At 45.5% G+C, this 27,712-nt stretch overlaps 1 protein-coding gene across 1 annotated transcript in view; it reads left to right on the top strand.

Annotated features, from left to right (window-relative positions):
• The window catches only part of FAT3 (FAT atypical cadherin 3), a 592,627-nt gene that overhangs the window by 531,616 nt on the left and 33,299 nt on the right, over positions 1 to 27,712 (top strand). The window contains 6 exon segments of the mRNA XM_007449656.1: positions 3,135 to 3,528; positions 6,070 to 6,280; positions 7,508 to 7,653; positions 8,736 to 8,871; positions 11,833 to 12,030; positions 15,137 to 15,935. Coding sequence (XP_007449718.1) covers positions 3,135 to 3,528; positions 6,070 to 6,280; positions 7,508 to 7,653; positions 8,736 to 8,871; positions 11,833 to 12,030; positions 15,137 to 15,935 — 1,884 coding nt within the window.

Here is a 27,712-nt window from a genome sequence, read left to right as displayed (position 1 = left end):
TGTGCCTTTGAGAGGTATCCTGACACTATCCGGTCAGTCAAGGCAGCTTCCAGAGCACACAGTCAGCTCCGACACCCAGGCAGGGTTATTGTTTTTCAGGTGCAAGCTTCATCACCTCCGCGATCCTCTGTGTATTCACCCCAGGAATTTATGTTGAAAAGTTTAATCTTGCAGCCACCTCTAAAAGTAGGGAGAAAGCAACTCTAAAACACCTGCTTTGGGGCCTTATTTCAAGGGACAGCAAGGAAAGAGCAAAGACTTCTTGTTTTTCATCCCAGCATCAATAACATCAGAGGTTGATGTTTATATATCACGGGGTGGTTGTTTTGAAAGAGAAATAGAAGTAAATGATGAAACTTTGGAAAAAATGGACTCTCTGGAATGGAACCATGAACAAACTCTCAATGTTGACCTTCTGGTTAAAGCCACATAATGCAATTTCTGTCATTCCCTCCAGATACATGATTTTGTTGGTTTGCTTGGAATTTTGGCTTAAGGGAAACTGTACATTGAGGGAGTAACATGTTTAACTCTTATTACTGCCAAAGGCCTGTCCCCATGGTGAGATGGTATAATAGAAAACGACAGTGTGTAGGCCCTCCCTGTAAGAGCTTATATTCTAGGGGTCCATGATTCGCAAAAGACATTTTCAGGTAGTTGTCATAGCTAAAGTCATGACTAATGACTGTCTTCATTAAGAGCATTTAGGATCAACATGTTGCTTTTTCAGCCTATGAAGTTGTTATGTTTTCTTTCTTATAAACTGTAACTCCTAGTGAATCTGAGGTTTATAAACCATTTTGAAGTGCTGAGCTCCTCGGATGAAAACAGTTAAACCAATCTTCAGAATCGGAAGTTGGTCTAATCATCATTCACTGATCTGTTGGTTGTTAATGAACATTTCCTGGTTGGTAGGTTTTAGCTTTAGTATATATTAAGGTAAAATGGTATTTTGGTAACTATGTGCATTTCTTTAAGTTATGAAACTGGAGGCCACCCTCTGACTAGATCCTCTCCCTCCTTTGACGGGGTGCTCTAGGCTTACTGGCCACAGTATTTCTTTTTCCCCTTTATATTCCCTTACGACCACATCCATTCGTTTTTTGGGGTTTTTTTTGCGGTACGTGGGCCTCTCACTGCTGTGGCCTCTCCCTCCCGTTGTGGAGCACAGGCTCCGGACGCGCAGACTCAGCGGCCATGGCTCACGGGCCCAGCCGCTCCGCAGCATGTGGGATCTTCCTGGACCGGGGCACGAACCCGTGTCCCCTGCAGGCGGACTCTCAACCACTGCGCCATCAGGGAAGCCCACGACCACATCCATTCTTACGGCTCTGCTGGCTCTCTGAATGCTGAAGACCCTCAAAAATGTAACTCCAGTTTGGACCTCTCCTCTGATCTCCAGCCTCCTCTGCTAACTTCCTACTTGAATCTCCACTTAAATATAAAATGTCCATCTCACACTTAATCGATGCAAAACAGGGCCCGCGATCTTCGTCCAAATCCTATAGTCTTCCCACAGTCAGTCCTCTCCATGGCAGCCGATGATAACTCCCTCTTTTCAGTCGCTCAGGCCCAAACCTAAGAGTCATTCTGGGATCTTCTCTTTCGTTCACATCCCACATCCTGCGAGCTCCACGGTGAGAAAGCGATCTATTCTCACCACCTCCAAGTTCAGAATACATTTAGGGCCCCTCACTTCTCACACCCACGTGTTCAGAGTACATCTGGAATCCGACCACCTCTCACCCCTTCCAACACCACCGTCCATTCCAGCTGCCCTTATTGCACACCTGTCTTCCTGCAGGAGACTGCCAGTGGGTCTCTGCTCCTTTCTTGCTGTTCTGTTCATAACCAGCTGCCTGAGCGATCCTGTTAATATCTAATTCATATCATGTGACTCCCCTCCTCAGAGCCCTCCAGCGCTTCCCAACTACCACCAACCACCACCCCTCCGGGCGATCCGCTCCCCAGTGCGTCACCACCCTGCTCTCATCTCCTGCATCTCTCTTTTTCACTCTGCTCACACTGGTCCTCTCCCCCGTGCTCCTCAAACACGAGCTCAGCTCCCACCCCAGGCTTGCCTGGGGCCCTCTGCCTGCGGCGTTCTTCCTCAGATCTCTGCACTGCTCACTCCCTCCCCTCCTTCGGGTCTTCACTCAAATGCCAAACTTCCAACCACCTGTATTAAAAGGACCACCCTTCTCCCCAGCTCCCAGATGCTCTCTCCCACCAGCACTCACGATTCCCCCCAATTATGGCTTCATTCTTCTCCCATTTTGCTCCCAAACATACCATGTATTTTACTGATTCTTTGTTCTAGTTCATTTCTTATTTCCTCTCACCGGAAAGTAAAAATTTCCCTCAGGAAATGTTTGTCTCTTGTCCATTATGAGAATCTCTAGCCTTTAGAATAGTGCCTGATAAGAGTCTAGATAAAAATTTGTCAAGTTAATTAATTAATTTGTCTTTCTCTTTCTGTGGCACATCTTGACGCTTATACCTATTGGCATCTTAGAGTTTTTCTTAAGGATGCACGGTGTTCTTTAATATATTAAGAAGATCCAACGATTTCTTTTTTTATTAAGTTGCTGGATTGTTTATTAGGAGATGCATAGTAATCCTCAGGATAACAGTTTCAGATGGAGGTCATAAAGATATGAAGAAATTGCTTGAGGGCTTGAATAATAATAGGTTATATGTTCTTCACCGTTTTCAAAGCATTTTTTCATCTTACTTGTGGCCTAGGCAGGTAAGAAAGACTGTAACTTGTCCAAGCCACACGAGCCAGAAGAATTGAAGTCGGTTTCTCTAACATGATCAAGACAGTTGGTCAGTTATTTGAAAACATTGAAGGAAGGACTCATAACAATGTGACACATGCATGTGCAAAACGTTTTGCTTTAGATCCAACTGTTTCTGGTATTTGTTACCAATATTTTCCGTTTCTTTACCATTTGTATGGTAAAGTTGTATATTTGTTATAAACTGAAGTCGTCGTAGGACCAAAGCCATTGGTTTCCATAGTTACCGTTTTTCTTTGTGTGGCCCTTAGACAGTCATCAAAGCCACAGTCTTCTAGTGCAGAGAGCGTCCGGCTGCGCCCCTCTCCGCTCACGCTCTCGCGTCTCCCACAGGCACCAACAGGAAGGTCGTGTACTCCCTGGCCGACTCGGCCGACGGGTTCTTCTCCATCGACAGCTCATCTGGCATCATCATCCTGGAGCAGCCGCTGGACCGGGAACAACAGTCCTCCTACAGCATCAGCGTGCAGGCCACCGACCAGAGCCCCGGCCAGGCCCTGTCCTCTCTGGCCACTGTCACCATCACCGTCCTGGACATTAACGACAACCCCCCCGTGTTTGAGAGGAGGGACTACCTGGTGACGGTGCCTGAGGACACCTCCCCTGGCACCCAAGTCCTTGTTGTTTTTGCCACCAGCAAAGATATAGGCACAAATGCCGAGATTACGTACCTCATCCGGTCTGGAAATGAGCAAGGGAAATTTAGGATCAACCCAAAGACAGGTGGGTAAACAGCAACCAACTTAGAATCTAAGGCTTCACTATACCCTGGTTCTCCTCGTAACCCTCTAATCAACCGCCCTTCTTGGTGGAAACAAGTCTTCTCAGAGGAGGACCTGCATGCCGACCCCAGAGTGCCCTCTGACACTCTGTTCCAAGGATGCCCCCTGCTAAGTTTCAGCTCCTTGCTGTGGGCTCACTGGGCAAATACTTGGCTCCTACGTTGGCTCCAGGATTTTTCAGATTGGCAAGCTTGGGAACAGTCATGTGGTTCAAGATAGGGAGATAGTATGTGCAGATGGAGCCTCAGGGTCTGTTTGTTTCTCTCTCTTTTCTGTTTGCTTGTTTTTGTTACTTGGGTCCTATATTTCTGTGTTGGAATAGCTCCTGGGGATTAGCCTCCAGTTGCCACTGTCCACACTCAGGTTGCCACTCTCTGGTCACCTACCAAGGCAGACGTTAATGAGTGATCTGCACGGTGACCTTCAGGCCTTCTAAACCCAGCACCCGGCCAGCTGGAATGGGCATTGTATTTGATTCCTACTCACTGCTCCCATAGTCAGAACACTGCCATTTCTCACCACGCCCTTTTCAAACTCTGCGGGAGGGTGTGGCATCTCCTGGGGAAGAGAAGTCTAGAAAGAAACCAAGAGAACAAAGACAACCCTAGGGCTTTCTCTTCCTCGGGGAGTTAATAATTATTAGGGCTGCTTTGAGGAAATGAAGAGGATAATTCAGAAAAAACTTTGGCTATTCTTCGAAAAGTAAACATACTCACCCTTGCGTTTTCAAAGAGTGTTTATATTAATATTTTCAAAGCTCTTTTGTGGATATTCTTATTTGTTTACCTATCCCCCTATGAATAAGCAAGGCAGCCCATTTCACAGATGAGAAAGGTGAGTCCCTCATACCTTCTGGCCACTGGACATAATTCCGTCATCACTCAAGGAATATGTACTTGTTGAGTAAGAGGGCAAAGGAGGTCTGTTTTCTGTTGGATAATCCAAGAAATATGAGCAAGAAACTACCACAATTAGCAATGTTCATGTAACATGGCGGATACGCCAGATTCCTATTAAGTCGTTAGTTATTTCTCCCATTTTCTGTATGAGAAAATCGCCTTCAGAGAGGTTAATTTTTCCAATGTGAGTAAGTTGTGGGTGGTGCAGGGATCCAGGATTTGAAGTCAGATCTCCCTGACTCTGGAATACATGCTCTAACCTCTATATAGCACTGCTATGCCATGGGGGTGCAAAAATTGCAGGACACGTAGTCCCCGCCTTAGTATAGGAGGGTGGAAACATTAATGGAAGGATTGCAGCAGCAGCTTCTCCCAGTAGTAACCCTGTTTATTAAGTGCATTACTTCAAATTAAAATGTATGGGGATTTTCCTCATTTAAATATGTGTTAGCCTTAGCATGTCTAGTTATGGCCATTGTATATGAATACCATGGGGAAATGGTTGAGTACTGTTTAAATCTAGCTCTGGATAACGAGGCTGGGATGCAAAATAAAGCGCTAGGGGTGGTAATTGCTAAGAAAACATAATTATGGAGAGAAAGAGGCTCTTGCTTTAGGTACGACTTCTATTTCTCACCTTAAGTAGAAGGGCAGGCTTAGCTCCCTGAGAAGCTGCCTGTCTGGAAAGAGAACAGATGGGATGTACTCACCTTGGTCCTAGCGACTGTTTTCCAGGTGGCAGAGAGAGGTAAATGCCCTCGAGAACTGCTCTGCAGACAGTACAATGACCAGCTACCAAGTGCAGGAGGCAGGACTGGGCCGCCCACCAGAAAGGGCTAGGCTGGGAGGGAAAGCACTCAAGGAGCCCGTCGCGGAGGTGCCCCCACCTAGCTGCTTTCACCTGTTCTTGCTTAATTTAAGTAGCTCTGTGCCATGGGTATTAGCTCTGCTCTGTAGTTGTAGACACTAAACTCATGCTTCCTATTTGGCAACAGATTCCCAAGTGTTTCCTTTTCCGTCACATCACTATATCCTGAACTTTCTGAGGTCTTTGTCCTCTTTGTGCCATAAAAGTTTTAGAAAAGCAGCTTATAAGTAGGGGAGGCACCTTAGTGGTTAATTCAGTTTCAGAGTTAGGTTAAGTCTGCAAGTATATACTTACTGATGAGGGACGGGGTCCTACAATCACGTCCACGCATCTTGGCACATTCTCAGTCTGCCTGGGTCCACCTGAGGAATCCTGGGGAGATGCTCATAGGGGATGCTTGCTCCAGTCCCTCCTCCCAAATTGCCTGAGGGTGAATAATGCCAGAGATTTTCAGGCTGCCTGAGGGAAGTTCAGAAGCTATTGCAGAAACATGCAAAGACCTGATTTCTTCAGCATTGTGTCTGATGGATAGCAATGTTTTAACTGACAGCATTAATCAGACTCTGGGTTGCTTTCAGCTGGGCATTAAGTAAACAAATTCCTGAATATCTCAAACTCTTGGCTGGAAATGATGTTACAAATATTACCATGATTGTGGGACTGCTGACCAGAGTTTTTCCTAATCAAATCTAAAGCTCCCCATTTTCCTTCAAAGGGAGTATCTCTGTGTCTGAGGTCCTGGACTTTGAACTATGCAGAAAGTTTTACCTGGTGGTGGAAGCGAAAGACGGGGGCACCCCCGCCCTCAGTGCCATGGCCACTGTCAACATCAACCTCACAGATGTGAATGACAACCCTCCCGAGTTCAGCCAAGATGTCTACAGTGCTGTCATAAGTGAAGACGCCTTGGTCGGGGACTCTGTCATTTTGGTAGGTGCCAGGGGCGTGGTCCAGATACCTGGGACTAATAATCCTCAAGAGAGTGAAAAAGTAAGCAGAGTCTATCTTGGATTCTCTTCGCACTTTCTCTTTTCAGTTCGGTCCCCAAGAACTTTAGTCAGACACCAGCCTTTCAACTACTCCTTCTCCACATTCTGTTAGAAAGGGTCTGTCTGATAAAGTTCATTTATATCAAGGTGTAAGTGATCACTCATCACTTTCCTCCCAGGAGTGTATATTTTTGAGAAACAAAACAGACCATGGAATGAATTTCTAATAATAGTTCCTACTAGTTTGTGACCTTGGATGACAAGTTAGTAGATGGCTAAGGACAGAATAAAAAGTCCTCCCCACCCCCCCAAATACACACATACATACACACACACACACACACACACACACATACAGAAGGGCAGCTACAAATGGGATCAGGCTTAAGACTGACTGGTTACTCTTAAAGGAGCTCTTTCTGGAAGGAATTTTTTTCTATACCAGTAAGAGCAAGCTATGTATTAGGAGGACACAGGTTCTCTTAGACACAGAAATTACATTTGGGAACAGTGAGTCAGTCCCATCCTCAGCACCCTCATTACCCCTAGGTGGGAGAGGTCCCTTCCACCCACCCTCATATCTGGCTCCTGCAGCACCAGGTGTTCATTCTTTACACATGCAAGGTAGACTTCCCAGGCCATTTCTCCTGGGGCCTGAAACTATTACAAGGCTATTTCCATACATATAAATCCCAACATCACCAACGTGGAGCAGCAGACAGTGGGCCTGTGTGTTTGCCATGTGGGAAAGGGAATTTTCTTGGACTTCCTTAACATGGGAATGTATAAGTTTAGAAAATACCTGACTCAGTGGCAGAGACCATTGTTTTGCCGAATTGGGAAAGAATCACCGAAGTATCCGTATCAGTTAGTGTTGGGTCTATCCTTACTGGCTCAAGGCCTGAGGAGAATCAGGCCTAATAAGCATCAGGCTGTGGGCAGATAAAAATGAACATAAATAAAGTGGCAGCTCTAGTAATGGTGCTTTCCTCCTTCGGCCAACCCCAAATCTCTTCCCCTGGTGCGTGATCACTGGCATTGGTGAGTAGAACGCCTAAGAAAACTCTCAGAGTTGTGTCCATTTGTACAGACCTGGGACCCTAAGAATAAACCTTTTCTCTGTCTGTCGTGTCATGTCTTTGCTTTGTTTTGCTTGTGTCCCGTGAAGCTAATAGCAGAAGATGCAGACAGCCAGCCCAATGGACAGATTCGATTTTCCATTGTGAATGGAGATCGAGACAGTGAATTTGCTGTGGATCCTGTCTTGGGACTTGTGAAGGTTAAAAAGAAATTGGACCGGGAACGGGTAAGCTAGTTTAGGCCTGCTCCCTTCCCATCCACACCCACCCCTTCACTGAAATCAGGCACAGACTCCATGAGTATAAGTAGGAAGGTTCTCCATTCTAAATAATGGGAGTGGGAATTCCCTGATGGTTCAGTAGTTAGGACTCTGCGTTTTCACTGCCATAGCCTGGGTTCGATCCCTGATCGGTGAACTAAGATCCCATCAGCCTCGAGGTGCAGCCAAAAAAAAAAGAAACAAACAAACAAACAACGACAACAAAAAAACACACATTGAATAATGGGAGTAAATAGGGATGGACTGAAATGCAGCAGGAAGTATTTTCATTAGGCCTTAGAAAGAATTTGTTGCCAGTAGATGCTGGTATTTTCTTAGTTTTGGAGGCTTTAAAGAAAAAGCCAAAACCTGACTTTCTAGATGGTTTGCATTTTGGTCCTTCCAAAGCAAGAAAGCAGAAAAGTATATTCAGCATCGGGATCCTGTGGTCCTGGTGTCATGAACAGCATTGACCCTAAGTGAGCAGATACAAAAGGATAACCTGAAGGTATCTAGGTCAGAAAGAATGATCCAGCAGATTCCTCTGCCCGAGGTTAAACTAAGTTTCTAAACACTGCCTTTTTTGACCAAAAATATGTCTTCAAAGTGAAATTTAAATATGGAAAAAGATGCCATAGGCATGACGCTTAAAAGTAGAAAGACTTCACTGGGTAATAGAAGCCTGTAATATACTCCCAAAGTATCAAAACTAATACTTAGGACAGATCAGTTGTGACAACTGTTATAGTTTGAACAACGGCCAAGAGCTGTGGTTCTAACCCCGGGCTGATTTTCCCCCCAGGGGACATCTGGCAATATTTGGAGACATTTTTGGTTGTGACAAGCAGGCAGAGGCAATACTGACTTCTAGTGAGTAGAGACGAGGGATGCTGCTAAACATCCTGCAACGCACAGGTCCGCCCCTGACAGCTAAGAATTATCTGGCCCCAAATGCCAGTTGGTGCCGAGGTTGAAAAACCCCGGTCTAAAGACTCAACGTGAAGATGGCTCATCTTCAGCAAAGCATTGTGAGCCTGCAGCGCCCGAGCGGGCCCAGGAGGAAGCAAGCGCTGTGATTCTTTACTGTCGGCATTCCTGTGATGTCTTCCACTGCCACTGTCAACATTGATATTTCTGATGTAAACGACAACAGCCCAGTATTTACACCTGCTAACTATACCGCTGTGATTCAGGTGAGCAAATCTGGCCTCCCAGGCTCTTGTCCTTATGCACTCATCCTCCTTCCTCCGGAGGAGGAAGTTACTCATCATGGTTTACTCTTGTTTTTACCTAATATCAACTCATCCCATCATAGGGCTAGTATGAAAAGAGCCTGATTCTTCCTACTGCGACTGATTAATAAAACGTCGATCAGCGCTATGGCCAATGGGGTTCTTTCAAGTGTCAGGTGCTTTCCGTACACGGTCTGTCCTCACGACCGTCCTCACTTTATAGTGAAGGAGGTAAGGATCTGAGAGGTTAAGTAGCTCAATCAAGATCATGAAGCTGGTAAGTGATAGAGTCAGCATTTGAACTCGGGTCTGTCTTCTGAAAAGACTATTCTCTTCCCACAGTGACAGGCTGCCTTTAAGCTACTTTGTCTATTCTAGCAGGGGAAGGCGGTTGATATGAACCATCTTGTTTGTCAAAGGGAGATTGGCCATCAGGCTAGAGCTTCTCCTCATTAAAATCAGTCTTCCAGGGCTTCCCTGGTGGTGCAGTGGTTGAGAGTCCGCCTGCCGATTCAGGGGACGCAGGTTCGTGCCCCAGTCCGGGAAGATCCAACATGCCGCGGAGCGGCTGGGCCCATGAGCCATGGCTGCTGAGCCTGCACGTCCGGAGCCTGTTGCTCTGCAACGGGAGAGGCCACAACAGTGAGAGGCCCGCGTACGGCAAAAAAAAAAAAAAAAAAATCAGTCTTCCATAAGCAGTTTGTATAGCAGTTTAAACTCGCTCTCTAAAATTAGACTGCAGGAGAGAGTGACTTACTGCTGGTGTTCTGCTCTCAGAGAGAACGACTTTTCTTCCCAGCTATTTTTTTTTTTATTCAAAACATATCTCGTGAGCACGGTACTAAGCGCCAAGCTACTTCCATTTCCCAGTATTTCTAGAAGCTGAAAGTCCGACTTCAAGAGGATCAGGAAATCCAGTCCAGGAATACTGTCAGCATGGAGGACTTACAGGAGACAGGGATGGATATATGTGTCTTGTGGGGACCACAGATACTTTAGGAAATCAGCCTCAGAATCACCCGCCCATCTTGAGGGGCGCCTTTGGAACAACATTCAAGACTTTGAGTCTGGCCGTCTATAGGCCCCCAGCTCCCCACACCACTGAGCCCCCCCAGAATCAGGCTGAGCAGCTCTCTGCTCCCTTCCTACCCCTTTCTCAGCGAAACCCGATTCCTTCCCCAGCGGTATTTGATTTCCTCTCCTCTCTGATTCTCTTTCCAGCAGCTGTGCATTCCTACCCCTCTCCAGCCTCCCCCCAGGCTCTGCCCCTTCCCCTACTGCCGTTTCCCTCCATGGCTCTGCTCCCCACCTGTCCCCACGATGCTGCTCTCTGTCCCCCCTCCCCCGCCTCCGCTCACTAGCCCAGCGCCAAATGGGCTCCGCCTACTCAAGGTCAGTTTTATGACACGCGTCGATCAGCTTGACAGACTGTTCTCACACGCACTCCAGGAAGTCAGCAGGGAGAGAACAGAGACTCTGAGCCCATGAGCGGTGACCGTGGCTTCTTGTCTGCAACACCGGGCCCGTCTGTGCTCTATTTCACCCTCCTTCCTCGGATGCGACCCCTCAGGCACACATCCTCTTACCCTCTCTCTTGTATGGAGGAAATGGCTTTTATAGAGAGAGCAAACAAATCAATAAATCTTCTATTTTGTGTGGTGCTGAGGATACTGTCAGTGTGCACCAATAAATCTACGCTGGGCTGGGACGTTTCCACAACTTATTCCAGAGGGAGACGGTGTCTAGTTCCCGATAACCAAAAGGCCACTTGAAAGGAGAAGCTACATGAGAAGTCTCTGAGGTTCTTTTCTCCTGCAAAAAAAAATGCTCCTCCCATTGTTCACCCCAGAATAATTTTCTTTTTCCAACACATGGTTCTCATAAAACTAATTCAGTGCCTAAAACATGAGTGCGCCCGCCCTGCCCGTGACTGCTGTCATGCAGGGTATCATTGTCTCCATCTCTGTGACCCAAACTCAGTTAATCCAAAGTCAATGTCATCAGAAGGCCTGAACTAATGAAAATGACTTCAGGCCCGAGCCGTGGGAATGCTGACGTCTAAACAGAGCAGAGCAAGGAAACCAGTGCCTGAGACACCGAGGAGTTCAATTTGGTGTTTTCAAAGTAAGGACAACCTTGGGCCCAAGAAGGAGTAACTAGGAGCCTTTGTGTTTCCATCCGGGGTAGAAGGCAGTGTTTCTGCAAAATCATGTTGGCATGATGACATCCGGACTTCCGAAACTTCTGATGAAGTTACAGATTCCTTTTCTCTTCATTCGCTAACTGAGGAATATCCATCCCATCCCCTTTCCTTTCCCTTAAGAAATAGCAAAACTGTGTTCTGATGGCTGGGGTGAAAAGCCCTGTTTTTCACCTGACGCCCGCCTTTGTATATTTCCTGGGAAGTTGCCAGGATGTCCCCCTAAAGAGTCCGGTATTGTGACTTTGTGTCACTATGTTGGGCCGCCACGTAACCGTGCTAAGTGTGACGAAGTGCTTTCCCATCCTGAAAGGTTGATGTTTTCTTGGCCCGAGAGGATTTCTGACATCGTCATGAAGGCTGATGAGCACCGTGTATCTCTGGAGCCGTTTGGGTGAACTCAGGCCAATTCCAGCCTTTCGAGGACAAGGTATAACCAGCAGCGTCCTTGGAACCTGCAAACCCATTCAAAGCCAAGTCCTCATGTTTTCACCTGCAGCTCACTGTCTCACAGGGCAGCTGTGGAGTGGCAGCGAAGGATGGGAAACATGACGCTTACAGAGGCCAGCACATTTTCAGAAAACAAGATAACATCACAGGGAATCCCTTCCGCAAAAAGCCATTTCTAGCACAGCACTCTCAGCCGGTAATGATGGTTTTTTTTTTTAAATGTGAAGAGAGGTGTAATTTTATCTTCCCTTTTAATAAACTCTCTTATGCAGGAAAATAAGCCAGTAGGCACCAGCATCTTGCAGCTCGTGGTGACAGACAGAGACTCCTTTCACAATGGGCCTCCCTTCTCCTTCTCTATTTTGTCGGGAAACGAAGAGGAGGCGTTCGTGTTGGACTCGGATGGGATCCTGCGCTCAGCCATGGTCTTCCGGCACATGGAGTCTCCAGAGTATGTGCTGTGTGTCCAGGTACAGCCTCCTCCTCTGGCCGCATCAGGCCAGCTTTCTCTCGTGCTGGTTGCTGGGCCCGTTGGTTGGGTTTTCTTTGTCGAGCCAGTCAACATAATTCATTACTGTGCAGGAATGTTCCCCTTTTAATCTCAAATTCAATTTCACACCAGTAAAAGTGGCCTCTGTATGTGAAATTGAACAGGAAGGAAAGGAAGCATCATTGTTCAAGCGGGACGTTCCTGTAGGGTGTGTTGGGCTGACGGTCACCGGGCTTACATCTGCATTCTGAAAATTCCTGGGGTTCTAATTGAGCCCCAAAGACAACTCATTTGTCAAGGCTTGCTGCTTGGTACTGAGAAGTATTTCCCAGGTCAACCCAAGTGGGGAAGGAACCAATTCTTGTCCTAATGTGATTGAGCTATTTCATGGCCTCTGCTTTTGAAGAGACCTCTGCTTGGTAAGTTTCCCCAGTGAGATGGGAGGGGAACAGGGATTCAGATGGCAATGGCCTCCCAACATTTCAGCGTCTTCAAGGTCATGGTGTAAAATGAAGTGAGACAGAGAGGCAAAAGTGGCAGTTATGGGAAGGGTGTGGATAGGAGCAGGAAAGAGAGAGCACCAAAAATTCACTGGGTGCAAATTTTGCCAGTACCAAGATGTGGGTCCCATCAGTGAAACTGAGTGAATTTTTTTACCCACAGTTGGCACAGAGGACAACATAAACTCATTATTAACGGTGGCAATAATAACAATAGTCATTCTTTATATAGCATTTCATTGTGTACCTTATTTCTTTGGATAAATTATGGCTTACTTTACTCCATGAAACCTTCCAAATTAATGACTTTTGGGTCCAAGCACATTGATAAATTCTTCAGTTGTCACCCACGCGTCTAGCAATATTATGTGAATGATTTTATATCACAGTATAGGTCCGCAAGGGCAAGGAGAGTGCCTTCTCACAGAAGCTAGTACAGTTCTTTGCATACCTTCTCTGGTTGTTAGAGAGCATATTTCGCAACTCAGACTTTGTAAACACCATGGAGAGCTTCCTCCTACTAGTCCCTTATATTAAACTACCACCAAGTCGCACGTTTCTGCCTTCATAAGGTCCCAGTGTGCATCAGGTATGTTCCCTTTGCCATCACCCCACTTTATTCTGTATGGCCCGATACTCATACTATTGCAGAAGCCTCCTGGGTGTTCCTCTGGCTTCAGCCTCTTTCTTTTCTGATCTATCCCTACACCCACCCAGGCTAATCATTCCACTTTGATTATATCAGCCCACTTTGATTATGTCATTCCACTAAACCAGAGGTCAACAGACTATAATAGCCTCTGAACCACATCCTGTCCTCAGCCTGTTTTTATAAGTAAAGTTGTATTAGAACACAGCCTCACCGATTCATTTACGTATGCTCTGGGCTTCTTCTCTGCTGGAATGATAGTTGAGTAGTTGATAGAGATCATATAACCCCAAAGCCTAAACTATTTCGTATCTAGCCCTTTACAGAAAAAGTGTGCCAACCCCTAAACTAAATCCATCTGAGCTCCCTAGTGCCTGAAAACTTGTGAATTCTGGTTCTTTCAGACTTTAGGCAGACATGACTGTCCAGTCCTTCTCAGGCCACAAGCCCATGAGTCTGCCACCTTACACCCAGTGGCTTCATGCCTTTCTGTCACCTTTCTGATTTTCAACATCTGAGTGGGCAACCTCTGGCCTATAGAGTCCAAACTCATCACTGTCTTTTTTTTTTTTTTCGGTACGCGGGTCTCTCACTGCTGTGGCCTCTCCCGTTGCGGAGCACAGGCTCCGGACGCGCAGGCTCAGCGGCCATGGCTCACGGGCCCAGCCGCTCCGCGGCATGTGGGATCCTCCCGGACCAGGGCACGAACCCGTGTCCCCTGCATTGGCAGGCGGACTCTCAACCACTGCGCCACCAGGGAAGCCCCATCACTGTCTTTTGAGGCCATACACAGTTTCACTTCAAGTTCAACCTAATTTGTTAAATTTATCTCTTCTTACATGAATTTTCCATTTCAGCATCTCTGGTTCATATAATTCATTTTTAAAAGCATATGGTGATGGTAATAATAAAAATGACAACATTACATTAACTCTCACATACTAAGTACTTCTATGAGTCAAGCCTGTGCTAAGTACGTTGCAATCACTGTGTCTGTTAATCCCCACAGTACAAGAATCCTGTGAGGTAGATATGACTATTTTATTCAAATTAAAGATACAGAAATTGAAGCTCAAAGAAGTTAAGTAACTTACTCCAGGCCAGACACATAGAGGCAGAGCCAAGATTCAAAGTCAGGTCTCTGTGATGACCAAGCCTGTGCTTTTATACTGCCTTCTACATACAAGGACACATCTCCCCAGATGGTACCTGGCCTGCAAGGTCCTTTGCAGCCCCACATCCTGAGATACCCGCCCTGGGGACCCAGCCCCTGAGAATCTGCCCTTCTCAGAAGTCCTACAGCACTGACTACCTTCACACTGCACGTGGCAGGTTCTCAGTAAAGATCTGTTTCAGGGTGGTGGTTCTGTCAATTCTTATGTAAAGAAGGAAGTCAAAATGGGTTTTTTCAGGCTACCTATTTTGCCCTTCAGTGTACCATCTTTTATTCTAAACCCTGATATTGTGTACGTCTCACTTTAAATAACATTGTTTCTTAAATGTGCAGAAAAGCGCTGTCTGGTCCAATCAAAAGCAAAGAACCCAAAGAGAACAAAGATTTCTCCTACAAGTGGGAATGCCACTTTATGGGGTTCCCCTGTGGCTTCTGTCCAAAAGTAAAACAAGGCCAGCCTGTTGTGGGCATGCTGGATCCTACAGCACCCTCTGTTCTGCCTTCCAATTCACCCCCCATGGCTTTATTGTGTTGACACATTTTATTGTCCATAACAGAGTGGACATATGGGGACCCCAGGTGATAAATCACTCCTCTTACTTAAATGCATATCCTCAACATTTTGCAGAATAGTGGCAGGGGATGGAGGAAGAAGCAGACGTGGTTAAAGGAACACACATCTTCAGAGTTTTCTTGATTTTTTTAAAATTATTATGGTTTTTTTTTCTTACTTCCTTGGCTTTCTCCCTCTTGGTTGTTTTAGGCAAAAGACTCAGGTAAACCTCAGCAAGTTTCTCACTCCTACATCCACGTGAGGGTCATCGAGGAAAGCATCCACAAGCCCACAGCCATCCCCCTGGAAATTTTCATTGTCACCATGGAGGACGACTTTCCTGGTGGGGTCATTGGGAAGATCCATGCCACAGATCAAGACGTGTATGATGTCCTCACATATGCCCTGAAATCAGAGCAGAAAAGCTTGTTCAAGGTGAACAGTCATGATGGGAAAATCATCGCCCTAGGAGGCCTGGACAGCGGGAAGTACATCCTGAACGTGTCAGTGAGTGATGGCCGTTTCCAGGTGCCCATCGACGTGGTCGTGCATGTGGAGCAGCTGGTGCACGAGATGCTGCAGAACACCGTCACCATCCGCTTCGAGAACGTTTCGCCCGAGGACTTTGTGGGGCTGCACATGCACGGGTTCCGGCGCACCCTGCGGAACGCGGTCCTCACCCAGAAGCAGGACAGCCTGCATATCATCAGCATCCAGCCCGTGGTGGGCACCCATGAGCTGGACATGCTCTTCGCGGTGGAGATGCCCAACAGTGAGTTCTACAAGCCAGCCTACCTGATCCAGAAGCTGTCCAACGCCAGGAGACATCTGGAGAACGTCATGCGCATCTCAGCCATCCTGGAGAAGAACTGCTCCGGGCTGGATTGCCAGGAGCAGCACTGCGAGCAAGGCTTGTCGCTGGATTCCCACGCGCTCATGACCTACAGCACAGCTCGCATCAGCTTCGTGTGCCCGCGTTTCTACAGGAACGTGCGCTGCACCTGTAACGGTGAGTGCGGTTCGGAGAGTTCCCTCCCCAGTCCTGAGCTTTCAGAGGTGGCCTGAATTACCATCCTGGCACGCATGCATTCGTTCATTCACTCATTGGACAAAATATTTACTGACCGCCAGCGATGTGTCTCATCACCATGAGGGATGCTGGGGCTGCAGGGTGAACAAAACAAGCTCTGCCCCTTCTCCAGTGGAGCATGTAGCTTATGGGCGGCACAGACATACAAACAGGCTGGCATAATCCATGTGATGAGTGTCGTTAGCGGAAGTACAAAGTCCTGTGGGAGGACCCTATCAAGAGGGAAGCTTTCCTGAAGGGACTATCCTCTAGGTTGAGATAAAAGATAAGTAGGAATTAGTCTCTCTCTGTCTGGCTTACTTCACTTAGTCTGATCATTTCTAGGTCCATCTGTGTTGCTGCAAATGGTATTATTTCATTCTTTTTTATGGCTGAGTAATACTCCATTGTACATATGTGTGTGTGTGTATATATCTATAGATATATATAGATATATACATCTTCTTTATCCATTCATCTGTCATTGGGCATTAGGTTGCTTCCATGTCTTGCATATTGTAAATAGTGCTGTGATGAACATTGGGGTGCATGTGTCTTTTCAGATTAGAGTTTTTGTCTTTTCTGGATATATGGCCAGGAGTGGGACTGCTGGATCATGTGGTAACTCTATGTTTAGTTTTTTTAAGGAACCTCCATACTGTTCTCCATAGTGGCTGCACCAAATATCATATATCACCTACATGTGGAATCCAAAAACAAATTATATGAACGAACTTATTTACAAAAACAGAAATTGACTCTCAGTCATAGGAAACAAACTTATGGTTATCAAAGGGGCAAGGTGGAGGGTATAAATTAGGAATATGGGATTAACAGATAACAGTACTATATGTAAAATAAACAACAAGCACCTACTGTATAGCACAGGGAGCTATATTCAATATCTTGTAATAACCTATAATGGAAAAGAATCTGAAAAAGAATATACATACATATATATATATATATATATATATATGTAGAACTGAATAACTTTGCTGTATACCTGAAGTTAACACGTCATTGTAAATCAACTATATTTCAATGTTAAAAAAAAAAAAAGTAGGAATTAGACGTGTGAAAACAGGTAGGGGAGGGACAGCATTCCAGTGGAGGGGCTGTTTGTATGAGGCTTAGGGGCAAGACAGCAACCTACACTGAGGGAATTGAAAGAGATTTCCAGTGATGACAAAGGAGACTTGTGAGTCGGCCCAGTGATCACAGAAGAGCCATTAGCCAGGGTGAAGTTCTAGAAATTATCTCAAAGCAGTGGGAGCCATTGGCTCATTTGAGGGGGGAGAAGTGACAGAATCAGGTCTGTGTTTCATGAAGAGCCTGCTGGCTGCAGAGGTGAATGGGTTAGACAGGGCCAGGCCAGAGGCAGGGAAACAAGTTCAGAAGCTATCACAGAGGGGAAAGGCAGCTGGATTTGCTTCAGTGAAAAACAGGGGCCAGATATTCTGGAGCACAGTCAAGGGGTGGATTCAGCCCTCAGAGCGGCAGAGATGGAATGGTTTGTATTTGTCGACGTAACTAGAGTCACTGAACCTTGACCTTCCCTGGTCAGAGGCCATAGCTACACAGAGTCGCATGACCACAGTGGTCAGCAAGAAACCTTGCTCTGTCCCTCTTTTTCTCTCTCTGATATGTGGCGCCATAAATTCACTGCCCTCTTCGAAGAAAATTGCACCTGGAGTTTTTCTAGCCAGTGAAAACTTGGCCTAAAGGTACTGTGGCCAGAAGAGAAGCCATTTATAAAACATCCTTTAGGTAATTGAGGACAGGCAGGGCCCCTGCCCTCTTCCCTTGTAGAAAGTTTTGTGTTGCACTTTGGAGAATGAGTTCATCAGAGGAAGGCCCCAGAGATCACAGCTCCCTCGAGGGACCTTTTGATGACCTCCACGCAGCCTAGGAGAGTGAGTGCTGGCCACTCACTTTGTGGTCCCCAGTGAATTCTGTTTGTGTTTTCATCAGGTAGTTTGCAGTGATGTCCAAACTGTTGAATATGTAAATAAGCTCCAAAGTAACCCCAAGCATGCGTGCTAGGTGAAATTCATTTCTGGCAGAAGCCACCAACATGCAGGATTTATGAATGCCAGTCGTCCAGACCCTACCTATATTTCCTTTGTAGGCAAATTGATTTATGCACCAAAGCTCTGCTAGAGCCTTCCTGCAGTGATTCACAGCAGGGTTCAAAAGAGGTTCGAGACAGGACAGTGCAGACTCTGCAGGAGAAACTAAACCAGCTAATTAATCCTTGTGCTCTGGGAACTCATTTCATTCAGTAAAAAACTGTGGTGCCGGCAATGTCCTGGGCACTGCAGATTCAAAGTGAAAAAAGACACAGTCCCTGCTCTTAGGAGCTGGCTATTGTGAACTCAGCTGTTGCAAGTACCTGTTTGCATTATTAGTGTTATAAGGAATGCTGGGGAGGAAAAAGGACAGAGTCCCTATCGTGGCCAGAGGAAAGCTTTCTGTGACATTTAGGCACCAGAGACCACCTATATTCTAAGTTTTGAGGGATGAGTATGAGTTCTTCAAGAAGAGACAAGGGGAGGGCAGGCTTAGCAGTTTTCTTCAAAGCAGGGATTTAGATTTTGTTGGAGAGAGGGGTCTTGCTCTGCATTTTGCATGAGACACTGATGTTTCAAATGCAATGAGTTTCAAGGCGGTATCCTGGCCCAGGACTCCTGTCCTCGAGTCCCCATAAATCTTTCCACTCCCGGGAAACCCAGAATGCTGGAAGTTTTTGTGATTCAGCCCCCAGACGTCCCAAGAGGAGGCTTTCTCGGTTTAAAAAGCGAGCATTTCCTGAACAAGAACTCTGTGCAGACTCAGCCCCACTTCTCATCCCCTTTTTACCTTTAAGTCACTCTTGTAATTCAGCTGAAAAATAAAATACTGGATTTTAGTGGTAAAAGGACCTCAAAACATCATCTGGCCCAATCCCCATCTTCAGCAGCTGATATACGATAATCTCCCTTTTATAAATGTGGTAGCTCCCTGCCTTGCCCAGGGCCATACGGCTGCTGAGAAGGGCATGCTGATACAATAAAGGTTCATCTTGGGCCCCTGTTTTATTACCTGCATCTTAAGAACAGGAACTCTTCCATTTTTTATATGATTCGTAACCCCAGTGCTATGTACTCTATAAGAATATTCAAATAACCCCATTTTTCCTGACTGATCACCAACCTCATAGACCCATGGCAGAATAGCAGAGGATCTCAGACTCCACTATGCCTGTGGCTTACTAGAAATGCCCACTACTGAGACCCACACTCAAATATAGCAGGAGGTTTTGGGTGGAGCCTAGGAGTCACTATATATGTAGCCTGGGTGATTCTAATTCTGGCGAGTTTGGTGAGGAAACCAAACTCTAAGAAATCTCACATCAACATAAAATAGAAACAATTTCCTCTGGGTTCAGAGGGCAAGCTCTTAATTATAATAGTAATAGCTCTCTCGGTTTTTCTGAAGTATCCTCTTAAATAAAAATACAGTGAAGAACTGTTAAGGAAAGCATTAATCATTTTAGACATTTTCTCATTTATTGAAAAGGAGAGGTAATTGAAGTCAGTAAATGCCCCCAGGCCCCCAGACACACACACACACACACACACACACACACACACACACACACGCACACCCAGTATCGCTGCTTGTCTATTTACCCTAGAAGGTTGGCAGATACAATAAATGGACTTTCCCACCACTTGGTGGAATAATTAGGATGATAAATAAAGGTAGCTGCCCATTCTGGGCTGTGTAGTAATATTTATACAGATTTGGCCTCAATATTCTACCCTCCTCCCAACTTCCAACCCATCTTTCTCTCATGCAGACTTTTTTGGGGTCAAATTAATATCATTTACATCTTAAACCAAAATGCTGGGTTGCTTTGACAAAATGCAAACAGGCTTGAAATTTAGTGCCAAAGAGCCTTATTATATTCCAACCCCCATGAAGCATCACGTTTGAACAAAAGTTTGAGAGCTACAGAGAGAGTTCTGAGGTCGTGCGGTGGCTCCTGGTAAACTTTAGATGTTCAGTGAACTTTGGCACTTGGGTAAGAAAGCCCGACACCAACCTAAACGATGGGGAATGATAAAGGCCCTTGAGCTCCTCTGCGGAAGCCAGAGGACAGAGCATTGGGGCAGCCCGTGGGGCAGTGATGATTGTCCATTTTGGAAAATTTTCATTGATTTTTCAAAAGTCTAATCTAGAAGTATATCAAAAAGGAGACGCTTGTCCAAGAGAATGGACTCGCCACGAGACCATCAGAGTTTAAGACCAATGTGTTTATGAGAATGTTAGTGGAAGTGGATGCCTGATTTGTCTAGTCCTGGTTCAGATACGGAACCCAGACTAGAAACTGGAGCTCCAGTGAAACGCATGGAGCGTCTGCCGTGGGTGAGCCCTGTGCTGGCAGGGGTGAGGGTGACAGCAGCCGTGCCCTCAGCCAGTGGTGTATGATGCCACTGTGAGGGTTTGCAGGGCAGGGAGAAGAACACTGAGGGTGATGCCACCTGCACTAGGTCTGAAAGGATGCCTAGAATTAGGTAGGTGATGGGGAGGGAGTGCTCAAGCCTGAGGAGCATTAGAGCCAAGGAATAGAGGCGAGAAACCGCACGCAGTGCAGTGCACAGATAAAGGCAGGGACAAACACAGCAACTAACATTTAGTGAGCAGTGACCTGTTACTGTGCTGTGTTTCACACGTGTCATTGCATTTAACCCTCATCATAACCCTAAAGGGTAGGTATTATTAACTTTCCTCAAAAGCGGGGCTTCCCTGGTGGCGCAGTGGTTGAGAATCTGCCTGCCAATGCAGACGACACAGGTTCGAGCCCTGGTCTGGGAAGATCCCACATGCCATGGAGCAACTGGGCCCGTGAGCCACAATTACTGAGCCTGCGCGTCTGGAGCCTGTGCTCCGCAACAACAGAGGCCGCGATAGTGAGAGGCCTGCGCACCGCGATGAAGAGTGACCCCCACTTGCCACAACTAGAGAAAGCCCATGCACAGAAATGAAGACCCAACACAGCCATAAATAAATAAATAAATACATTGTGTATTAACTTTCCTCAAAAGCTAAGGAAACTTGGACTTGGAAAGGTCATTTGACTTGCTCAAGGTCACAAACTTAGTAAGGGTCAAGCTAGGATTCACACCTGGCAGTCCTAACCACTGTACCCTATCACCTCTGCACAGATTTGAAAGGAACTTGAAATTCATCCAGTCCAACATCCCACCCACTACAGACATCCTGTTTACTGTACTCCTGGCACAATAATTCAGCCAAGGTTTGAACCCCAGTCCGGGCACTCACTACCTCACAAGATGGACCTAAGACAACTTCTCTCTTCTAGGGCACCAAAATCCACCTCCTTGTGATGTCACCCAGCTCCACAATTTAGAGCCACACAGAACCCGAGCTGTCTAACCCCTCCTGTACAAGATGCCCTCCAGTCATCTAAGGATAGTTTTTAGGACCCCTTGAATCTCTTTTTCTAGACAAACAACAGAAGTTCCTTTGCTCCTTGGCTGTGAAAAATAGGAGCTAGAAAGAGTTGTAATTCCTGTAGTTGGGGCACAGAATAAGCATAAAGGAAGGAATCCTCTGTCCTACTTGAAGGAGTCCATGAAAGATGTTGGAAGCAATGAATAGTCCTGGGAAGGTATTTTGAGCAGAGAGAGAAGTGAAGAGAAAAGCCCAGGGATTTGGGGCACCCTTTCATTTGCTCACTCACTCAACAGTGAATTAAATACTTTTCCAAGCCCTAGGCAGGCTGCTGGAGATACAGTGGTGAGTGAGGCTAACATGGTCCCCATTCTCATGGACCAAGAACCGGCATCATGTACTGAGTGAACAACAGGGAGCTCAGCTGGATTGAGTTGGATGGTGGGGAGTCTGGACAGTCCTGGAAAAATATGGTAGGACAGGTGAATGGAGCCTGTGAGAGGCAGCCACAGTGATGTACTTCTCATAAGCACAATAAAATAAAATAAAATGATGAACGCTTCTGCAAGGCAGTAAGACACTTAAAACTTAGCCTTGATGAGTTTTAAAAAAACATAAAACAGGCCTTCCCTGGTGGCGCAGTGGTTGAGAGTCTGCCTGCCTATGCAGGGGACACGGGTTCGTGCCCCGGTCCAGGAGGATCCCACATGCCGCGGAGCGGCTGGGCCCGTGAGCCATGGCCGCTGAGCCTGCGCGTCCGGAGCCTGTGCTCCACAACAGGAGAGGCCACAACAGTGAGAGGCCCACGTACCGCAAAGAAATAATAATAATAATAAAATAAAATAAAATAAAAATAAAACAACCTGAGATTGGGTTTGCATTTGGACTGGGGATTGTTAATGCTAATTCTCAAAGGACAGAGCCCATTGTCCCAACCCCAGGGATTCTGAATAATTTAGTGTTATCTCCGAATCTTAACCAGATTCCCCCTAAAAACTGGGAAGTTTTTATTTCTCATTCACAACAGATATGTTTCTGCAGATTCCTGATCTCCAGCATGCATGAGTCCTGAAGTGCCAGGAGAGGTTTGGAGGTACCCAGTGTGGAGGTGATACCAGCTTCTCACCATGTGGATAATCCCTTATATATTCCATCCACACACAGCTGCCCCAGAGAGGATATCTTGAATGAAACTGTACTCAGCCTTTAGCAGAATCATCCAGGAAATATGGCGGAGCCAAGCAAACACCAATCAACATGATTCTGTGCTTCTGGGAGAACCACAAGAAACCAGCTCAAAGCCGAGGGACCTTAGGAGACTGTGTTTTAAAACTTCATGCAGGCCAGGAATTAAGAAGGAAGCTTATTGACTTATGTGGCATTGGCTGAGACATGGCATCTTGGCAAAGCATGTGAACTCAGGGTGTAGGATGTTTACCATCAGTCATTAGATTCTCAGTATAATGAGGCAGTGATATAAATCAAGAGGTTGAATAAGCCCAAAGTGGCAGCAATAATAATCACAGCTAAATACTGATGTATTAGCTAAAGGCATAGACTTAATGCTGGGAGCTGTGGGAATTCTGGGGAGATAAGGAGAGCAGAGTCATACATAGGGAAGTAAGACCCTTTTAAAACCACGAGAGGATCACCTTCCTCCTCCCTGCAGGTTCCAAAGCTCTGAGCTTCTGCTCAAGTGAATTGTATATTGTCAGCTCCGTAGAAAGTGACCTAAATTTCCACCCAAGCGAAGTTTCAGGGGTGGGAAACCTTGTGATGAATGGCCACATCATGTGCACATTTCTCCTGGTAGAGAGACTTTGTGAAAAGAATACCTCTGCCCGAGATAAGCTTGTGAAGGGGCTAACCCAGCTGCACATGGCCTGTGACGCTGATTAATAAAAAGCTCCTCCCATGCACACAGTATTTCATATCATCTGTCAGTTTACAAATCGTGAATCTGACCCAGAAAGAACAGCAAGAAAAGGATTACACTGGAGTTTAGATCTCTGCCATATTGTCAGGCTAGTGTCTCCAGTTTGGGGACCTTGTAGTAATTTGTTTTTACTCTAATTTTTTTTTCTTTACAAGTTGCTTTCACATACATTAGCCCATCTAATGCTCACAACTCTATGAAGTATCATTATCCTCATTTTTCACAAAAGAAAAGCAAGACCCAGAGAAGTCAAGTGACTTGTTCAGAGCCACACAGGAAATACGTTGAATAACTAGTCAGGGCCAAAATCCAGGGCTGCTGCTTGTCAATGCCGCACCCTTTCCTATTACACTGCCCCACCTTCCAGAGGGGACCTAGGGATGGGAAACAGAGATTTCTCTGCCTGCTTTATGCTCTGACAATTGCTAAAAACATCTGATCCTTCTGCCCTGCCCTGACTCACCACATATGGTGTCAGTGGGTTTGATAAAGTGGGACCTTTCTTCCTTCATTCTCACTCTGGCACCAAACTGATGGATGCCTGGAGATGCAGATCATGAAGGTCTAGAGCCTGCATTCCCCACAAGCTGTCACTGATCACAGAACAAGTTAATTAAACCTGGATTATTTAACGACAGTTAATAAGATAAACTTCCTCCCAGAAGCCAACGGGAGCAGACACTGTTGTCCCTTAACGGTTGTACGGGAGTGGTTAAGGCACTTTCCTCCACCAGAGAGAGGGTCTTTAAGACTCCTAACGATAGTAGGTATGAGTGCTTCTCTGCAAAGGGGATGATGTGAGCATATGTTTTCTAAAAACAAGTTAACCCCTCAACACCCATTGAAAGCATACTGGATTCTATGTTGCTGGAAACTTTACAGCTTTAGCTGGAAAGAGGGTTGTTATCCCCAGGAAAGTGTCCCCAAGACCCAGGCCTGGGTCACATCGGAGGTCAAAGGACACACGGCATTGTTCAGGGTGGGCGTATGAGGGTCAAGTCCCTCTCACGATAAATATTTCAGAAAGGACCTAATTTCTTATCATAGTTGAAGAGAGGGAAGAACTACAGTATCGCATATGGGGAGTATTTGGTGGTTTGGGGAAACCTGTTTTTCAGTACCCAGAAGTCTTTCTCTACTTGGAAAAGACTGCATTTTGTGCACATGCTCACATCTGTCCCTAGCTAAGGAGCATGTTACATTTACACTGACCTCCAGACTCTAATCTGCCTTCATACTTCCTTGAGCCACAAGAGAGCAGACGGTGAACAGAGCAAACTGACAGCAGCAGCTGGAGCCAGAACGTTTATGGCTACTCCCGTCCCGGGCCGGGAGGCAGGGAGGAGGCCCCCTAGGATTTTTAAAGCATCGAGAGACAGATCGCTTGCCAGAACTGTCCCTTCTGCCTTAGGAAACCTATTAAAAAGAAAAGGAAGGAAAAATAACCTATCAAAGTCAATGAGTGCTGGAATGAATAGAAATATACATTATTATATGTTTAATATTTATATTAATTTAGAATGTATTTATAATATATTAATATATTTTCTATCTGTATTCCAGCTAGAGTTTTTATAAGGGGGGCTGGATCTAATGCAATTCATTAATTTAATGAATTTAACTATATGGGTTCTACGGTTATGACATAAGGAAAGAAGAAGAAAAAGAGCTGTGAATTTGAACTCCAGTTACTGATCTAAGTGACTTTGTGCTTTAACCCAATATAAGCGATATGGGTGATAAAGTGAGAAACCCAATGCTAACTACCGGGGCAGGACTGGTGGTAAAAGAAAAGGCCAAAACATGTGAATAAAAGGAATAAGTACTCAAATGCTGTGTTTATTCTGAAATACAGTGTTTAGCCTTTATTTTATGCACTTACAGCTGGGGTTTTTTTTTTTTAACTTTTTTTAATTTTTCTTAAATTTTTATTATTATTTTTTTTTACCATAACTCCTGGCAGGAGAAAATAGCTTTGCTATCATGGGTTTGAAATTATCTAGTCCTCTTTTCCTCTTCAAAACAGAGGCTTTGAAATTGCATTATTAATAATGCAAGTTTTCTAAGCAATGTAGCCATTGCATTAGGGCAAAAAAGGCTCTGAATGTAGTATATGTAGCTGTATCTCAGAAACAAACACAGACATCTATAGAAAGGATAGCTTTGGGCCAGCTAAAATAGGACATGGGAAGAGGCACGTCCACAGAATGGAAAGGAACAGACTTCTTAAATACATAAATTACTGTTCCCATTTCTAACTGGAAGTTAATGCCCAGGTAATTTAGAGTTACATCCATTTGATGGGATGAATTCTGTGATTCATTTATGCTCATTGCTACCTCCCTGTGGCGTGGTTCCATTTTTGAGCCCATGCTAACTAGGCAACAGGTAGGAGCCACCCAGGAGTTTGCAGGCCTCAGAAGCGGAAATGAATCCAATCATGGAGACAGCACAGAGTAGGCTGGGAGAGTTGTGAACTTACCGTAAGTAAACATTAACACGTGCATGCGGTCAAGCCACTAACGACGGTAGATTCATTCCCAAGAAACACAGTTCCCTGCTACTCAAAAGAGCTCATCCTTCAAGCCAGAGTTTTTAAAATGCTTTCTTCCTCTGGAAGGACTTCTGACATTCTCCCAGGAAACACAATTGTTCCTCCTCTAGGGCTTCCCTCGCACTCATATACCTCTAGCAATGCAGTTACTTTATTGTACTGTAATCATGTGTTTGTGTGTGTGTTGTTTCCTGTGGGGAGGAAGAGATGGGACCTTTTTTTTTTCGTCTTTATATGTCCAGGCCTATTACCTCGCTGGCCCTAAAATTTTTTTTTTTGTTGGATGAATGCATCAAAAATTCCAAAACTGGTTATCAAAAGCCTCTTGAAGGGACTTCCCTGGCAGTCCAGTGTTAAGACTTTGCGCTTCCACTGCAGGGGGCACGGGTTTGATCCCTTATCAGGGAACTAAGATCCCGCATGCCACATGGTGTGGCCAAAAAAATTAAAAAATTAAAAATTAAAAAAAAATCTGGTATCACAAGCCACTTGAAACAGATCATAAGGTGGCTGAACAGCTGTTTTAGGTTCTATAAATATTGATAAATACATGGCAGGAATAAAGATTTCTCGGAATGAAATGAGGAAGATGTATTTCAGGGCACTTAGGTCTTTTAGAACCATTTGTGAAGATCAGTCCCAAGTTTCAGTTAAAAATCCCTTCATCTTCTAAGACTTTGTAAGCTGGGTCATTGCCAAGAGTATCTGTTATGGCTGAGCTCTCAACCAGTGGAAAATAAGATTTATGAACTCTGAGTTTGCTAGTGCTATACTTACATCTCTTCCCTCCAGGATTACAGTTCCTAAAATGTTTATGTGTAGTTAGCATTAAATGTCTGCTTTCCTGGACAAAGAAATGACTGTATAATGGAATAATATGCTTAATGAGGAGGAAAGAGTTGGTATAGAAAGGAAGATGAGAATGGGCCAGATCTTGCTGAAGAAAGATGCTGCTAAGGCCCAGTGTGTTCTTGGTTCACAGAGAAAAGGTGCTTCTTTAGTCCACTGCTAACCCGGCTGTGAGTTGTTTTCAATTTGTGTCTTCTTTTCTACAGTCCTTTTACCACCTAAACTCTCACCTAATTACATTTGAAATATCCAAGACCTTTGGAAAGTGCATTTTCTTTGGTGGACCCATAGTTGCCGTCACCACAGTTCTGAAAAACTCCCTTGGGTCCTGAATTCTACCTTAATCAGATAATCTGCCTTCCAGAATTTCCTTTCTGAGGAATTAACCTTTCATCTCACTGTGCTATGAACATTGAACAGGTGAAAAGGAAGCCTTCCTTTGCCAAGGAAAATTCTGCTATGTTTGATAGCCAGCAGGGCACATTTACAGCTAAACAATACGATAGCAGGGAGCAGAAGGGATTAGGAAACAATGCGAGTTGTGCTTTCACAATTTAGAATGAGTCATACTTTTCTTTAGAAAAGTCTTTTTTCCCTCAGTCTGAAAACAACAGCTAACGTCTTGTGAAGTCTACCTAAGATCTTCAGGGCTCCAGGCAAGGAGCACAGAAGAAGTCTAAACTCAAGTGATGCATTCAAATGGCCCCCAGTATGCAGGAGCCCCATCCAATAAAGGCTACCAGAGCCCACGTGGTATGATCTTTCTTCACCAGAAGTTGGCCCAGTCACAACCTTAGCATATTTTAGCCTAAACAGAGGAGCTCCGTTGACTCTTTGCCCCCAACATACTTCACTCTGGCAGTGAGCTTTTGGCAGATGCAGGGATGTTTGATGGGCTCCCACACCAGGTGAAGC

Source organism: Lipotes vexillifer, unplaced genomic scaffold, assembly GCF_000442215.2.
Source record: "Lipotes vexillifer unplaced genomic scaffold, Lipotes_vexillifer_v1.1 scaffold536, whole genome shotgun sequence".
NCBI classification, from domain to species: Eukaryota; Metazoa; Chordata; class Mammalia; order Artiodactyla; family Lipotidae; genus Lipotes; species Lipotes vexillifer.
Note: the sequence above shows the minus strand (reverse complement) of the source record. Positions and strands in the feature narration are given on the sequence as shown.